Source organism: Xenopus laevis, chromosome 3L (assembly GCF_017654675.1).
Source record: "Xenopus laevis strain J_2021 chromosome 3L, Xenopus_laevis_v10.1, whole genome shotgun sequence".
In the NCBI taxonomy this organism is placed as follows: domain Eukaryota; kingdom Metazoa; phylum Chordata; class Amphibia; order Anura; family Pipidae; genus Xenopus; species Xenopus laevis.
In genome coordinates this window covers 43,478,714-43,496,634 of record NC_054375.1, presented here as the reverse complement: position 1 = coordinate 43,496,634, position 17,921 = coordinate 43,478,714, and the positions used below count along the sequence as shown (strand labels likewise).

The window sequence follows — 17,921 nt, the reverse complement described above, 5'->3', positions numbered from 1 at the left end:
GCGTGGCCAAGGAGAAGCTGGTATTCGGAGCTAATTCAAATGTCAATAAGCCCTCCATGGCTTTTGCCCAGAAAGGAAGATCTGCTGACGCAGGGGCCAATCTCATATCCAGATCTGATTCCGCTACAACTAACCGCGTGGAGACTGAAAAGGATGCGTTGATTTTACAAAACCTTTCACCAGCGGTTATAAAAACCTTGCTATGTAGCAGGAAAGAAGTGACCAATAACATTTACCAAAGAGTCTGGACAAGTTTCAGGAATTGGTGCGTTAAAAAACAATTACTTCCAGAGACAGCTTCCATTTCGAAGATTTTGGATTTCTTACATGATGGATTCATGAAGAATCTAGCTCCAAACACTATTAAAGTACACATAGCAGCTTTGGGAGCTTTTAAGAATACAGCGTTAGCAGAACATCCGTTGGTGAAAAGATTGATAAGGGCAATGCAGAACATAAGACTAAAAAGCAAACCGTTAACACCAATGTGGGATCTAGATATGGTCCTTAAAGTTCTACAGAAAGCTCCCTTTCAACCATTAGAAAAGGCCTCGTTATTCCATCTTACAATCAAAACAGTATTTCTGGTAGCCATTTGCTCTGCCAGAAGAGTGGGTGAAATACAGGCTTTATCCTGCAAGAAACCTTATTTACAAATTCTTCAAGACAGGATAATTCTTAGAGCGGATCCTTCATTTAAACCAAAAGTTTCATCAGACTTTCATATAAATTTTGAAATTGTCTTACCTGATTTTTTTCCGGAGCCTAAAAATAAACATGAAGAAAATCTACACTTATTGGATGTGAAAAGATGTATCCTCAAATATCTGGAGGTGGTGCAACAATTTAGAATCTCAAATAACCTGTTTATAGCACATACAGGTGTTAGGAAAGGCAAAACCGCATCAAAGATGTCAATATCCCGATGGATAAAACACGGAATTACTATTGCATATACATCGCAACAAAAGCCAGTTCCTTTGGGATTGCGTGCACATTCGACTCGGGCAGTGTCAGCCTCATGGGCGGAAAGTGCAGTAGTCTCGGTGGACCAAATTTGCAGGACAGCATCCTGGTCAAGTTTCAAGACTTTCTCGAACCATTACAGACTCAACGTGGGTACACCCAGGGAAGTGGCTTTTGCAAAAGCAGTGTTAAGTACTGTAGCAAATTAAACCCTCCCAAAAAATTGCTTAAAAACTCTCTAAGTAAGTGCTGCCAAGGGACGTGAGGGAAAAAATGAATTTAATACTTACCGTAAATTCCTTTTCCCTCAGTCCCGAAGGCAGCACGTTTTTTCCCTCCCTTTATTAAAATATTTGGCATTATGGTGTGTTATTGCTTATTTATCACTGAAGGGGTATGGGCGTGGGGGCCTTTTGTAGGGAACAGGGGAGGAGTTTTTTATTATGCTGGGCGGTGTTTTCCTACCCAAAGGAGGAGCTCTCTCTCTAAGTAAGTGCTGCCTTCGGGACTGAGGGAAAAGGAATTTACGGTAAGTATTAAATTCATTTTTTCTTGGCTCGTATGAGGAACTATGCTGACACAAACCAAGACCACCCATATATGTTATTATATGCCAATTTAAATCCTCTGCCATCCTCTTCTACCTTTTTCCTGCTTGCAATTTAAAATATATTTTGGGAGGGGGGGGGATCAGTGACCCTGCCAGCCCTGTCCTATAAATCTTATAATTTATTAACACGCTGCATGGTTGTAAGGGGGGATTTGACCCTAACAACCATATAGCTGCAGACATTCCAAAACGAAGAGCTACTGAACCAAACATTTAATAAGTCAAAAGCCATAAAAACGAAGACAGACTTCAATATTTTTAGAATGTTAACACCATACTATAATTTTTAAGTGAAGTACTCATTTAATGCAATATGGTCAACCTCTGCAGGAGTGTGTTAACTCACTTTAACACAAACAGAGCCAAACATCTTTAATTCAATAATATGGAAATGGCAATGGCACCAATATATTCAGGCACCCACTTTCACACATGTATTGCTCTAGTACAGGTAGCAAGGTCCAAATTGTCCAGACCGACTGCCAGCACTTTTGAAAAAAGAAAATTAATTTGCCTGGGTGCAGAAACAACAAAATATCTCCAACAGCTATAGAAAGATCCACACTCACAAGTCTTATAGAAAAAAAAAAAAATTATTAGTTTCACAGGACTGACGTTTCGGCCTCCCCAAGGCCTTTCTCAAAGGCTTTGCGAAAAAGCCTACAGTTTTTTTGTACAGGGTTAAATTACACAAAAATGCTGATCTCGATGGATGCGTGTTTTTTTTTTAAAAATCTCATCTATTATGTTGCTATGAGTATAAAAAATGAGGTCAGCAGTACTACACTGACAACTACTCACTGTCTCAGAAACATTAGCAAAACAATCAGTGAAGATTTTAGGCCCCAGTTCACTCAAATACACTTTAAAAAAATATTTATGGCAATGGTTGAATGGCAGGTAGAAGTAATATTGGTAAATTTTTGTATACAAAGGAAGTGATTGCCACTTCAAAATCTTGAAAGTTCAAACTTTGATAAACCTGCCTATATATAATAGAACCTTAGGTAGACAAAGAAATACACATCATTTAATGATGTGCAGAAATAAGCGCCATTACCTTGTTAAATAATAATGTATGGTACAAAACTTTGGTCCCAAGAACTTCTAGATGTATACTACACAGCTATCTTATATCAGAATGACCAAAGTTAATGATAAAATTACATGCAATAATCTTAAATCATCAGCAGGTGTCAGCCAACAACCACCATTCTGAACGCTAACAGGAGAACTAGTCATCATGCATCAGAAAATGGTTGAATGACCCTTTTAGAATCCACTATTAACACATTATATTAATTTTTTGCATCATTAATTTATTTTAATTTTTTATTTATTGAATAGTGCAAGGCAGTGCAGTACTATTATTACACATGACATCCAGTTCTAATAAAATGTAATATTTTAAAAGACCCCTGTTTTGTTTGCTTTGGCTAAAAAAGTAGGTCAGCTGCGAACTATAGCTATAGATATAATCTGAATCATTCAATTACACCAATGTCCTAATGATACAATATATGTTGTTTTTATAAACATGTGCATATAGTTATTTAAGATTTCAGTGATGGGGGTGCAACATGCATTAGTCTTTTTTTCCCAGCCCAAATTATCTATGTAACCATTTATGAGTTAATTTAATTGATTTACAAATGATAGCCAACAAGCAGAATTATATATAATGTTGCAGGTTTTTGTTGTCTTTGATTTCTACAGATTCAAATAAGATCCTGTACAACAGATAAAAACATTAAATGCAAGAAAAGAGTGAGTTTCAGTACATTCCTGACAACTGAAATACCATCAAATGAACACATTGATCAGTGTGTTGGAAAAAATATTGATACTTCTGCGAAGACAGACTTGCTGGAACAACAAAAGTTGTCTCTCAGTCTCACTCAAAAGGTATGGACGGAAGACAAATGGTGTTTCCATAATACTACCCTAATCAGCTATACATACATTTTCCCAAATGCTCATAGCAGCAAAAATAATAGGCTGTAAGTTTAAGCATTCTAGTTTTCATTACTATTAACATTGTTATGCTAATACTTTATTGGTAGATATTGTCACAGAATATATCACAATGCATAGGTTTATTGTAGGGGTTTTACAGCCTTCCTCAGATAGATAAAGAGGAAAAGGCTGAGCCACTGTTGCAGATAAATAGGCTGCAAGTCTGGGATTTCATTCACCCAGAAATTGACTGAAGTAGTGAAACTGCCCTATAGTTGCTACATGCGTATTTCATGTCACACATTGTTTATACCAGGGGTACCCAAACTTTTTGCAACGAGGGCCAGATTTGGTGAGGTGAAAATGTGTGTGGGCTGACCATTCAGCCTGACATTCTTTGAACCAGGAATCGTGTAATCGTAGCAGTAATATTTGGGCACATTAGTGAAATGATCTGCCACTTGGTCTATACTGCTATTTGTGTGCTGAAGGTGTTAGTAATAGACACGTACTGGAACGTAGTGACGCCATACTTCTTTGTTTACTGTACTGGCACGTCAGTACGTCTATTGACACCTTCAGCCCAAAAGAAGTATGCGAAAACAGCGCGTCTCTACCTGCTAGTACGTGTCTATTTCTAACACCTTCAGCACACAGGCAGCAGTATAGACCAAGTGGCAGATCATTTCACTAATGTGCCTTAATATTACTGCTATGGGATTCCTGATTGCATTGTGCTGGGGGGCCTCATTATTATTCATTTCATGATGGAGGCTGAGGGCCAGTGTAAATTTGAAAAAGGGCCGCCCCCGGGCCGCACTTTGGGCATGCCTGGTTTAGACCTCAACCACAAAAGATGCTCTGGTGCATGTAATCTGTTACAACAGAGTATATAACAAATCTATATGTAATAACACATCTGGACGGTACTGAGCATAATGTAGATAAAATACACAAGAGCCATCAATATATTGTAATGATAAATATTCATTTAATGTAAATCATTGGTGGCCGACAATTTCGCATGCATCCTAAGTCAACCACGGGCGTAACTACAGAGAAAGCAGGACCCCTGGCTGTGGAGGGCCCCGGTCTGCTTATTCTGTACCCCGTGTTGTGAAATATCGGCATATTAGCAGTCACCTCAGAGTTCCATGACCTTTATAAAAGCATTCGGCTTCAAACCTTTAGATTGATATGGACCTCCTCAGTGACTTATAAAAGCCTTAAATTTTATGATGGGCGGGTACATTATTCACAACTATGTACATTACAAAAACCAAACATACCACTATCAACCAATGAATAAACTTCAGTAAAGCCAGTTCTTCAGGTATGGAATTGATTATCTAGCATTCCTTAGACATGTGGTTTCCAGATAAAGGGTTTGTCCATTATTGGGCCTTACCTGTTTCCTTGTCGAAGGAAAAAAGTTCAAGAAAAGTTTTGCTTTTAAATCCAGAAACATGTGTTACATTATAGTCTAGTATTGTGGCAGGCAAAAATTTGTCTGCTAAAAAAAAATAAACATTTAATTAACCCAATTGGTTTGTTTTGCCACCAGTGTGGATTTGTGAAGATTATATTATACCCTGCTTGAAGCAGGGACCAAAGTTGTTTTGAAAGTTATTTGAAAAAAAAAGCTATTGCGAAAATGAACATTTAATATAAGCTTCAGCATACTGAAATAAGAAACTTTCTAAATACAATCAAATATTCTGTATGGTTTCTGAAATAATTACGTTTATATTCACTATTCCTCATTCAACATCTGTTTCTCCTCATTCTGTCTTCATTCAGGAGTTGGGTGTCAGATGAATGATCCAATATATCTTATAGGGGGCTTCTTTTGCCTAGAAGATGTATTAGAGCTCACTCTATTAAAATCACTAGAAATCCTGTCTCTCTACATGCAGAATTTGTGCAAAAGGCAGTTATTTTGTTTGTACTGGAATCAGTTAATTGAGTGAGCTCTAATACATCTGCTAGGAAAGGAGGCCCCCCTATAAGATATATTTGATCTAACTCTCAATGACTATCTGACACCCAACTGCTGCAAGAAGACAGAATAAAGAGAAACAGATGCTGAGATAGGAATAGTGAAGATAAACTTCATTATGCAGAATTTTTAATTGATTATATTTAGAAAGTTTTACTTTAGTATGACGAAGCTTATAATACATTTTCATTTTTGCGATAGTTTCCCTTTAAGTTCGAGAAAAGAAATCTCATACATGTACAAGTTTGGGGGTCTCTTACCTGATTGTTTGGAAGTTGTTTAACAAACTGACACATTCAACAAAGAAACTCATTGTATCAGCTTGACAATTTGTACCAGTAGAACTACATTTTGTTCTGTTGGATGTTGCAGCTCAGTGCTGCAGTGCTTATCTCTAACACCTGACCAAATCGCATTGCCCAAGGAATATAGCTAGCATTGCTTTAAAATGATTGCAATTGAAGTTAAAGACAGAGGGTTTAGCGATTTGGAAAAACTCTTGTCTGCACTAGAAAAAAAATATTCCAGTGTGGAAAAGAGCATGTGCAATGCACTACTTTGCAGCATGGTTAAGTTGCGTGAAGTAGTAAAAAATGTTGGGTTACTTCTCAAATGCAAAATGTAAAAGTTAGTACAAATATTTGTTTAAAAGAGTTATGAAGTATTCATTTCAATTGGAAGCATTTTTATACACATATCAGTCCCCCCCCCCCCTTATGTGTAAGGAAGGAAACAGGGAAGTGGAAGAAGACCTTTAAAGGAGAACTAAACCCTAAAATCAGCCTTGTATTGTGACATTTATATTCTATGCGTACTGTATATTGTGAGTCAGTCATTAAGCTCAGTAACTGACAGCAGCACAGAGCATGTGCAGTAAATTGGCAGAAAAGAAGATGAGAAGCTACTGGGGCATCTTTGGAGACAAAGATCTTTACTGCTAAAGGGCTGTGGTTGCCTTAGGCTGGTACAGAAGCCCAAAACACAATGTACAACATTTCTAGCCTACTTCTTTAGTTAAGCTTCAGTTCTCCTTTAAAGTCTACAAATCAGAGGGGACAAATGTAATTCAGGAACTTAAAGTATTACAAGTGTTGTGAAGCAGCAAACACGTTTGCAAAAGGGATTCTGTCATGATTTTTATGGTGTAGTTTTTATTTCTAAATTACACTGTTTACACTGCATATAATTCACTCTACAATATGAAACATCATTCCTAACCCAACAATTGTATTTTTTTCTTAGTTGTAATATTGGTGTGTAGGCAGCCATCTCAAGTCATTTTGCCTGGTCTTGTGCTTTCAGAAAGAGCCAGCACTTTAGGATGGAACTGCTTTCTGGCAGGCTGTTTTTTCTCCTGCTGTTATCTTGTGTTAGGGAGCTGCTATGTGGCTGCTATGTGGTTACCTTCCCATTGTTCTGTTGTTAGGCTGCTGGGGGGGGGGGGTGATATCACTCCAACTTGCAGTACAGCAGTAAAGAGTGATTGAAGTTTATCAGAGCACAAGTCACAGACTGGGGGCAGCTGTGAAACTGACAATATGTCTAGCCTCATGTCAGATTTCAAAATTAAATGTAAAAAAAAATCTGCTTGTTCTTTTGAGAAACGGATTTCAGTGCAGAATTCTGCTGGAGCAGTACAATTAACTGATGCATTTTGAAAAAAATACTTTTACCATGACAATATCCCTTTAAGTACTTGTGTGCAGCACAAGTAAAATAAGTTTTTGAAAAATAGTTGTTTCTCAGAACTAAAAACAAGATATGGATTAAAAGTGTGCATTATAAATATCGTATTATTCTGATTTCAATAAAAAGCATATGTCCTTTTGTATGTAAGATATGTATTGTACAATTACTAGTGCCAATTATGCTGGGACTAAAGCACTAAAGAAACATAACCAGCTAAAGAGAACAGTTAATTTGTTTTTAGACAACCAGCTAGCATTTTCAGTTGCAGCCTGAAAACTGTCAGAATAGGAATAATAGTAATTAAAAAAAATAATATAATAAATACTGCAAACAAATGAATAATCAAATCAGTTACTGTACAGTTTTTTTTTTATTAAAAGTACTTTTTTTTATATCCCTTAGCAAACTGAAAATACTCTTCCTGCTTCACTTAAGCAAGGTTTGGTACTGACAAGTACTCCCTTTGCATGTCCAGAAGATATAAAGGTAACGGTTTTCTTCTAAATTGTCAGCCTTGTGCGCAATATTTGTTTGTCTGATGGTCACATGTACATTTACCAGAGGGGAATAAATAATGAAACTGTGACTGATTATATATACTATCTGGTACAGAATTTTGACACTTTCTCTTCCTGTAGTTTTTTAAAGGAAAACTAATACCCCCCAAACAATGTAGGTCTCTATAAAAAGATATTGCATAAAACAGCTCATATGTAAATCCCTGCTTCATGTAAATAAACCATTTTCATAGTAATATACTTTTCTATTAGTATGTGCCATTGGGTAATAATAAATAGAAAATTGCCATTTTAAAAAATAAGGGTAACCCCCTGGGATCATACGATTCACGGCAGTACAATAGGCTCTGAGCATTATTTTTATAACTGAATTATTGGGGGAACGGATAGACTTGCAATAACAATGATTATTTGTCACCAGCTGTTAAAAACGTTGGTTAAAGGAGAAGGAAAGGTTAAAACGAAGTAAGCTTCATCGGAAAGATCTATATAATTACATCAGTAAAACCTCAAAGTAGTGCTGCTCTGAGTCCTCTGTCAAAAGAAGCACCCCATTCTTTCCTTCAATTGTGTATTTATACATGGGCTTCTGTATCAGACTTCCTGCCTTCAGCTTAAACCTCCAAGGCTAGGGCTTGAGCATGCTCAGTTTGCTCCTCTCTCCTTTTACCCTCCTCCCCTCCCTGCTGTAATCTGAGCCCAGAGCTATGAGTGAGCAGGGAGAGACTCAGGCAGGAAGTGATGTCACACCAAGCTAATATGGCAGCTGCTGTCCTAAACAAACATAGAGCTTCTAGAGCTGTTTACTCAGGTATGGTAAAGCATTCTTCTGAATAAATATAGTGTTATAGCTTGCACTATTGTGGCTAATCTATTGGCAATAATCTTCCTCAGTAGCTTTCCTTCTCCTTTAAAATAAATTCGAAATTGATTAGCTGAATGTTTTTCCACTTGATATCAGATACCAGTCATACCAGGGCCATGTAATGGATGGATTATAACTTGTGCATAATTGTGTTTTTCTATCTACAGCTGGATCTGTCTCCAGTTTGTGTCACCTCTATGGAAGAAGAATTGATTCCAAATGCAAGTGGTCCTTTTGTACATTCCAGCCAAATTGCTGCTTCCTCCTCGCTGAGTACTCTAAAAGAATCTGAGAAACAGGTACGTTAAATTTGGTTTTAGTCCTCTTTGAAAAAGGAACTGAAATGTTCTGAAAGTTTTTGATGTGCTCCTTCCAAGAAAAAACTGCACCGACCATCATTTAAAGGAACAGTAACACAAAGAAATGAAAATGTTTTGAAGTAATGAAAATATAATATACTGTTGTGCTGCATTGGTACAAGTGGTGTGTTTTTCAGAAACTCTACTATAGTTTATATAAACAAGCTGCTGTGTAGCCATGGGGGCAGCCATTCAAAGCTGAAAAAAGGAGAAAAGGCACAGGATACACCGTAGATAACAGATAAGCTATGTAGTATACAATAGGATTCTGATCATCTTATCTGTTAATCTACTGTCTATTCTGTGCTTAGATGACAGCCCCGATTGCTACACAGCAGCTTCTTATAGAAACTATAGTTGTGTTCTGAAGCAAATACACCAGTTCATTCTGTGAAATTAATTTACTAAATATTTGCTTGTTTTCTTTTTGTAGGAATTACATGAAACGAAACAGATATGCTGCATTATAAAGGCCCCGGTGTGTCGTTGTACTTCTAAAATACTAGGTATTCCAGTTGCCAAACAGAGCCTACCAACAAAACACAAAATACCCAAAGGTGATTTATTTAAATTCAGATTGATCCTTTGATATTTTTGCCTCAAAGGTGCTTCTCTATAAGCATTGTGATAGATAATTCTTTACATAAACCTTCGTGTCCCTTATAACATGATGGAAGTAATTACTAAATAAAGGCTGCTGAGATGTTTATACATTAGAAAAACACACAGGAAACACTGTAGATATTCTTAAAGGACCAATAACACCAAAACAGGAAAGTGTTTTAAAGAAATGAAAATATAATGAAGTGTTGTGCTGCACTGGTAAAACTGATGTGTTTGCTTCAGAAACACTACTATAGTTCATATAATCAAGCTGCTGTGTAACAATAGCGGAAATTAAATAAAGTCTATATGGCACAGGTTAAATAGTGGATAACCGATAACACCATTTTGTCCTACAGAGCTTATCTGCTGTGTAACCTGAGCCTTTTCTCTTCTGAATGTCTGCCCCCATGGCTACACAGCAGCTTATTTATATAAACAATAGTAGTGTTTCTGATGCAAACACAGCAGTTTTACCAGTGCAGGCCATAACTGCATTATATTTTTATTCGCCTGGTCTGAGGTGGCGAAGTTAAGTCTGGCGATAGAGGTAACGGTCAGTAAAATAAAAAATGTAGTGAATTTGCGTAGTAATGCTCTTTCACCAGAGCCAAAATTCGCCTGGCGTTAAGAGTACGAAGTTGCGCCAGAGTCTATCTCCTTCACTAGCATAATTATGTCAGCGACCGTAAATAAATTGGCGAAGTGCCGAAATGACGTCACGCTGGCGGATTTTTGCCAGCGTTAGCCACTTCGCCCTTTAGTAAATTTGACCCCAAGTTTTGGTTGCACCTCCTGTAGGCTACCAGTCCACATAGGGGCTACCAAATAGCCGATCACAGCCGTAATTTGGCATCCCCAGGAACTTTTTCATGTTTGAGTTGCTCCCCAACTCTCTCTACATTTCAAATGGGTAAATGTGTTAAGTCAAAGAGGCCTCTTTATCAAAGTCTGAGCTTATTTTTTATGGAAAAAACTTCGACCAAATCACATGGGTTTTTTCTCTTTCAATTTCTCCGAAAATTTTGTTTGCGGGAAAAATATGAATCATACGAATTTTTCAGATTTTCCACATTTTCTCTGATTTTTGCCTGAAAACCCTGAAATCGTCAGATTATTGCACGAAACTCAGCGCAGAATCTTTGGAACTTCTCCTATTGACTTATATGCATCCTCGACAGATCTGGGATGCCGAATTTTCGGATTCTGACTTTTTCCATCCTCGGGTATAATAAATACCGAAACATTCGAGTGTTTTTTTTCCACTAGAAATTAGAATTTTATACTAAAAAATTTTTTTTCGGGTTTTTGCCATTCAGAGTTTAGTAAATAACCCCCAAAGAGGATAGCACTACTGCCTTGCTGAGCATGAATCTTGCGTATGGTTCTGACTAGGGGACTATTTATGAGGTGTGATTTTTGCGTCTTTATCGTAGGGATATTTAATTGTAAACTCAGCTAGAGCAGGACCAATGAAAATTATTTGGCACCATTTGTAAAGCTATATAAATAAAGAATAAAAATGTCGTTATATGACATTTTATATGCATTACAGACTTGCAATAGAATGAATGGACAAATACTTTTATCAACAGTGAGAATACAACATAAACACTTTTCAGAAAAAAGGGCATTTTCTAAAAAGTTGCAAAAAAAAGAACATTCTATAACATAGTAAAAGTGAACATAAAGTGTGTCACCAGAAGGCTCTGTTGGAGTTTTGCAGACCAAGGAGGAAGCTTAAAGTTCAATACAGTTTGCGGTATCAGAAGGGTTAGGCAAAAGAGTAAACAAAGTCCAGGCAAAGGGTTCAATCCAGGCAGCAAGGTTCGTAATCCAATAAACAGGCCGAGGTCATTAACAAGAATCAAATAATAAAGCAAATATCACACCCAGGAACTCAAAAAGAGATTTCAAAAAGATGAACCTATATTTGGGCAAGGTCTGTAAAGTTGTGGCGTCTTAAATAGGCAAGGTTTGGTGCCAAAACGGACGCGCTGGCATCCTGACGCTGCATCCATTCTGATGCTCTGGCGTCAGAACGTTGCCACGAGGGAGAACTGGAAGCAGCCATCTTGCCGAAGAGAACCGGAACCACCATCTTGCCGTTGAGTATTACAAAGTGGACCTGTCACCCAGACACACAAATCTGTATAATAAAAGTCATTTTCAAATTAAACATGAAATCAAATTCCATGTTTTTATTAAAGCATTCATAGCTGTTATAAGCTCATTTGAAAATCTCAGCTGTCAATCAAATATTGTCTGCCCCTCCTCTATGCCTTAGGGATTGAGGCGGAGCAGGCAATTACTTTCACTTTCCATTCAGCACTTCCTAGATGTCACTGCTCTCCCCACATTCCCCCTTTTTTTTTAACCATTTAATTGTGTAGCCAGGGCATGGGGATAGACATCAGGTCCCCCATTCTGGTGCACAAACAAGATTCTGAGATGATGCAAGACTTGCCTTAATAACAGTGTCCACAAAATGACTTCTGCCTGCTTGCTATATTTATAATAATAATAATTTATAATAATTCCCAGACAGTAGGAAACAAGATTCAAATAATTGATATAGTGTAAGTAAAGTTAATTTTGCTTGATTAATGTGATAAAATAGGATTTTGAATATTTTTTTTTTGGTGATGGATCCCTTTAAAGGCGAACTACCTCTTAAATGCCTTTAAGATTCCCAGTTGTTGGAATAGTAGAATAATTATTAACACTTTCCTGGCAGGAAATTGTTTTAAAGTATTTTTCAGCAGTTGTATCAGTTTGTCAGAATGTGTTTCAGATGCTGTGCAATTGATCAAAGCAGTCAATCACCCATTCGAATCAGTGGCGTAACTGGGACACGGCCCAGTAAATTTGCACCACTGATGTGAATCCAATCTTCCCATTATTATCTAGGTTTTAGACTTTGGACATATTCAGTTTGTTTAATAAATGTCCTTTAGTCCAGCTACAACAACAATTTCACTGTCTACATTATACCACTACGGAGCACTGATTTTATATTGTTTCTCTCATATACTGTATATTGCACATTTAGCAAATATGGCATCAAAATGATGTTTGAAATTGTTTCTTCTTATTTCACAGATATTATTCTAACTTTCTAAGGTTCTAGCTGAAGCATCCTCGGGCCCCATGTTGAAACCTCATCAAAACTTCCAACAAGGACTGTTGGAAATCACAATAATATTTACTCATCTCCATTCATGATTTTCATTATTTGAAGACAGAAGAGATGTCCTTGAAAGCATGGTTATTAATCTTCAGTTTATAATTAAATTGTTTGTTTTGCAATGTGTTTATTTGGTACAGAAATTTATTTAGGTTAGAAATCTTTACACAAATATTATTACAAAAAAAAAAAAGAATGTTGGTGACAAATGTAAATGTTAGGCACATTGGGTTTCTTGCAAGTACAGCATACATATAATATATACACTGTGATATTTATTGCAATATTTAATTTTTATGTATATCCTGTGAATATGTGTATTTCTGTAAGAAATGCAATAAAACAATTTCAAACACTTTAGTATCCATATTTTGGATTTTGTTTAATAAACTGAAACCATGTATTCCATTTCATTTGTTCAATAATCATATTTACATATACAATTTCCTACTAAAATGCATTCAACCCATTTTCCTTTCCACCAGAGTCCTTTGTTCTGACTAACACCCAGCTTAGAAGAGAATACCATAAACGAAGACAGAAAAAAACAACTCTTATATAATGTTGCCAGTTCTGGTAAAGGGGAGATATCATGAAAATTAAACTTAATCTAAGCTTTATCTTCAATATACAACCATTAAGAAGCTCTTTTGATTCCATTTCAAATCGTATTTAAACCAGAGCATGCCCAGATCATGCAACTATGAAATATAACTAACTAGATCCTGATGCTGATGCCATAGCACTTCCATGACAAGCCCAAATGTAGCCTTCACACGGCAAGAAAAACGATATCTAAAATAATTATTCAATTTTGCTTAAAGGGTACCCGTCACCCAAAAAAATAATTCAAAATCCTATTTTATCACATTAGTCAAGTAAAATGAACTTTAATTACACTATATCAATTATTTGAATCTTGTTTCCTTCAGTCTGGGAATTCATAAATATAGCAAGCAGGCAGCAGCCATTTTGTGGACACTGTTATTAAGACAAGCCTTCCATCATCTCAGAATTTTGTTTGTGAACCAGAACGGGGACCTGATGTCCATCCCCATGCCCTGGCTACACAATGAAATGTTGAAGAGACCGGGGGAATTTGGGGAGAGCAGTGACATTTAGGAAGTGCTGAATGGACAGTGAAAGTAATTGTCTTCCCCGCCTCTATGCCTGAGGCATAGAGGAGGTGCAGACAATATTTGATTGACAGCTGAAATTTTTAAATGAGTTTACAATAGCTATGAATGCTTTAATAAAAAAATGTAAATTGCAATTCATGTTTAATTTGAAAGGGACTTTTATTTTACAGCTTTTTGAGTCTGGGTGACAGGTCTACTTTAAAGGGGTTGTTCACCTTCCAAACACTATTTATCAATTCAGTTATTTTTAGATGTTCCCCAGAAATAAAGACTTTTTTCAACTACTTTCCATTATTTATTTTTTACTGTTTTTCCAAAATCTAAGTTTAAAGTTCAATGTTCGTGTCTCTGGTGGCAGCTCAGTAATTCAGGCGCACTCGAAACTGTTACTATTTTGCAACATTTAGTTGGTACATTTCTCAGCAGCATCTCTGGAATATTAGCAACTATTGTATCAATTCTAACAGCTGCCTGTAATGAATCCCAGAGATTCTAATCAGCAGGGGGGACAAAGATAAGAAATGTATCAACTAAATGTATCCATTTAGAACAGTTTACAGGGTCGGTGACTCCCTCTCAGAGCTGCTTCAGAAGGTGAAAAATGACACTTTACACTTCAATATTAGAAAAAAACGGTCACACATAGATAATAGAAAGTCATTTGAAAAATTTGTTATTTCCGGTGATCTATCTGAAAACAACTAGTTGTTTTAAGGTGAACCACCCCTTTAATGGAATAGAGAAAATCCTCATCCAAGCACAATTCATAGACTACAAACTCATCCAATAAATGTTTACTTCGCATCCTGATGTTTCAAAGATTCTCTACATGGTCAGGCTTACCACTTGCCTAGTATACCCAATTCCTCTCTGAAAATTTGCACGAATAAAGGAGAGGGGACAGGGGCAACGAACAGCGGTGGGCCTAGGGGCGCCCACTATGTAAATCCAGCCCTGGTTCTGTGCTTGAATGTGCCTGTGTCAGTACAGGCCCGTAAGAAAGACAGTTTGCTTTTCACCCTGTGCTCCCCTGTGGTGGAACGCAGGGAAAAGACCATGTCCATATGCCCCCACACTCCTGCTTAGCTTTCTTGCTTCTGCTCCCTTCTGTTAACTGGATCTTACAATTTTAATTAACAAATCACCTTTTTCTTTCTGGCTTTCAAATGAGGGTCACGAATCCCATCTAAAAATGCTTTGTAAGGCTACAAATTTTTTTGACTTTGTATTAGTGATGTGCAAGCTGGCCCAATACCCATGGGTCAGGTGGGTTCTGGCCGACCTCACACGCTTCTTCTGGGGTGGCAGGTGCGAGTTGAGCTCTTCTCTTGCTCTCCCCGCACGCCACCGTCAAATGCCGCCTTCTGACTTCGTCTTTTAAAGATGCTGCAAATGCTCGCCCTGCCCCTTTTGTGATGTAATAGGCGGGCCATCGCGGGTCTATAAAAGGAACCCGAAAGTGCGGATGCAGCCCGGTGCGGGTTAGGGTCGGGTGCGGGTCAGGGTAATCCCGAGCCGCATCTCACTACTTTGTATTAATCATCTTACTATTCAGGCCCTCTCCTATTCATATTCCAGTCTCATATTTATATTAATGCATGGTTGCTAGGATAATTTGGACCTAGCAACCAGATCGCTGAAACTGCGAACTGGAGAACTGCTGAAGTAAAACTAACACAAAAACCACAAATAATAATAAATGAACACCAATTGCAAATTGTCTGAGAACAGGACTCTCTACATTATACAGGTATGGGACCTGATATCCAGAATGCTCGGGACCTGGTGTTTTCTGAATGGCGGATCTTTCTTTAATTTGGATCTCCATAACTTAAGTCTGGTAAAAAAAAATAATTTAAACATGAAATAAACCCAATCAGCTGGTTTTGCTTCAAATAAGCATACCTCCCAACATTTTGGAAGTAAAAAGAGAGACCAAAATTTTTTTCCCGCATGTAGCGCAGCAATTTTTGACCACACCCCTTTCTGTGGCCACACCCCCTAATTACCATGTTTGTTTTACAAAATTTGGCAGGTTATGAAAGTTTGAAAATATTTCTCCTTATCTAAACTGTGTTTTTGTGTCTCAAAATTGTTACAAAGTATCTTATTTGCACCTGTGGCTGTTCTGGGCTCTCTACTAAAAGCCAATTAAGTGAGAAACTTTGTTTCTTTTTCTGGCTGTTCAGTGCAGAGAAAAGAGGGACTTTCCAGTACAAATGAGGGACTGCGGGTTGAGCTGTCAAAAGAGGGACTGTCCCTCCGAAAAAGGGACAGTTGGGAGGTATGCAATAAGGATTAATTATATCTTAGCTGGGATCAAGTTGTAAACAAGCTACTGTTTTATTATTACAGAGACAAAGGAAATCATTTTTTAAAAAAAAGAGTCTATGGGAGACAGCCTTCACGTAATTTGGAGATTTCTGGGAAACAGGTTTCCGGATATGGGTGACCCATATCTTTCCTGCGTTTCTGTAATAAGTAATAATAAATGCAGTGGGGAGGGATCATCTGTCACAGTCGCTCCCAGCAACAAGTCGCCTCCCTCTCACGCACAAGGAAACACAAACCACAACAACACAAGCAAGCTCTGTCGTCACGTGATCCCGCCATATGGTTCCGCGGCCGTGAGATCGCTCACATACACACACATACTCTCTCTCCCTCCTGCTCAACGCAGAACAGCTCCGGCCAATTAGCTGCAGCTACGAGCCAGCCAATCACAGCAGCGCTTACATTTCTCCCTCTGCCGTTTTCGCTCCAGGAAGTGGCTGGCAGGAACCTGGGAGGGGTGAGGGCGCTGAGTTCCCGCCCCTTTAAGCGCATCTGACAGCAGAGGGTGTCAGTCACAGAAGCAGTCATATGACTGGAACACACAGATGGGGAACTGAGTGTGCAGTGAGTGGAACAGGAGAATGGCTCGCTGCTGGGGGAGATAGTGTAACTTTAACATAAAAAAAAAATGCCGCCCACTCTCTTCCAGAAGCTTTTCACTAAGCGCAATGGGCAAGCGGCTCCCAACAGGGACCCCAGAGAAGACTATGTTTTCAGGTACCATTTTATATATCTGTCTATTATTTTCCCATGTTGTCTCCAGGTGTCATTGCTGGCCCTTTGGTGTTCTGAAGGTTTTTGGGGGAGTGCCCAAGGCAAGCCTATAATGAGGATGTTTATCACTAGCCTGCACTTTATTTTGTGTCTCTTGCAGCTGTTGCTTGTGCTCCATCTTCCTGTGTGCCTCAACTAACACTGGCAGGAGCACAACATACCATTGTGCCAAATATAACGCTAGGTGACTTTCCAAAATACCCTCATTATGCGTTTTAATTGTCTTTATTATTTGTGCTATCAAAGCAACAGCATTAGATTTGTTTTCAAGTGCAAAGCCAGTTGTGGCAATATTAGGATTGAAACCCTTTTGCAGTGTTTTGTTTATTAGGAGCTAGAAATAGAGTATGCCTTTGCTCCTTAGAAGCAGACTTTGTAATTATTCATGGCCTGTATTGTGAAGCCTTTCTGAGTCAACAATTGTTTCATTGTGGGCGTGAGACCACCCTGGTGTGGGTCCATACAGATCACTTGCTGCCTCTGAGTTTACTGCTGCACTCATTTCAAAATGAATCAGTTAATAGTGCTGCTCCAGCAGAATTCTGCACTGAAATCCATTTCTCAAAAGAGCAAACAGATTTTTTTATATTCAATTTTGAAATCTTACATGGGGCTAGACATATTGTCAATTTCCCAGCTGCCCCAAGTCATTTGACTTGTGCTCTGATAAACTTTAATCACTCTTTACTGCTGTACTGCAAGTAAAGGTGGCCATACACGGGCCGATAAAAGCTGCCGACAGACCGAGTCGGAAGCTTATTGGCCCGTGTATGGGGGCCCCCGACGGGCTTCCCCGATCGAGATCTGGCCGAAAGTCGGCCAGATCTCGATCGGATGGGGTTAAAAATCCTGTCGGATCGCGGGCGCATCTGTTCGTTGATGCGGTCCCGCAATCCGACCGCCCGTTTGCGAACGTGAAGGA

The 17,921-nt window shown here is 38.2% G+C and overlaps 2 protein-coding genes across 3 annotated transcripts in view; both read left to right on the top strand.

Moving 5' to 3' along the window:
• Nucleotides 1–13,120, top strand: part of LOC108710920 (meiosis-specific kinetochore protein) — a 28,396-nt gene extending 15,276 nt beyond the window's left edge. Inside the window, exons 10-14 of the mRNA XM_018252127.2 lie at nucleotides 3,293–3,481; nucleotides 7,623–7,706; nucleotides 8,771–8,902; nucleotides 9,396–9,519; nucleotides 12,668–13,120. Of these exons, the coding sequence (XP_018107616.1) occupies nucleotides 3,293–3,481; nucleotides 7,623–7,706; nucleotides 8,771–8,902; nucleotides 9,396–9,519; nucleotides 12,668–12,687 (549 nt within the window). The 3' untranslated portion in view covers nucleotides 12,688–13,120. The remainder of the gene's footprint in view (nucleotides 1–3,292; nucleotides 3,482–7,622; nucleotides 7,707–8,770; nucleotides 8,903–9,395; nucleotides 9,520–12,667) is intronic.
• Nucleotides 13,121–16,703: 3,583 nt separating this feature from the next.
• fnip1.L (folliculin interacting protein 1 L homeolog) overlaps nucleotides 16,704–17,921 on the top strand; it is a 74,903-nt gene continuing 73,685 nt past the window's right edge. For both annotated transcript variants that reach the window (XM_041586178.1, XM_041586176.1), the window contains exon 1: nucleotides 16,704–16,942. In XM_041586178.1, coding sequence (XP_041442112.1) covers nucleotides 16,854–16,942 — 89 coding nt within the window. In that variant the 5' untranslated portion in view covers nucleotides 16,704–16,853. The remainder of the gene's footprint in view (nucleotides 16,943–17,921) is intronic.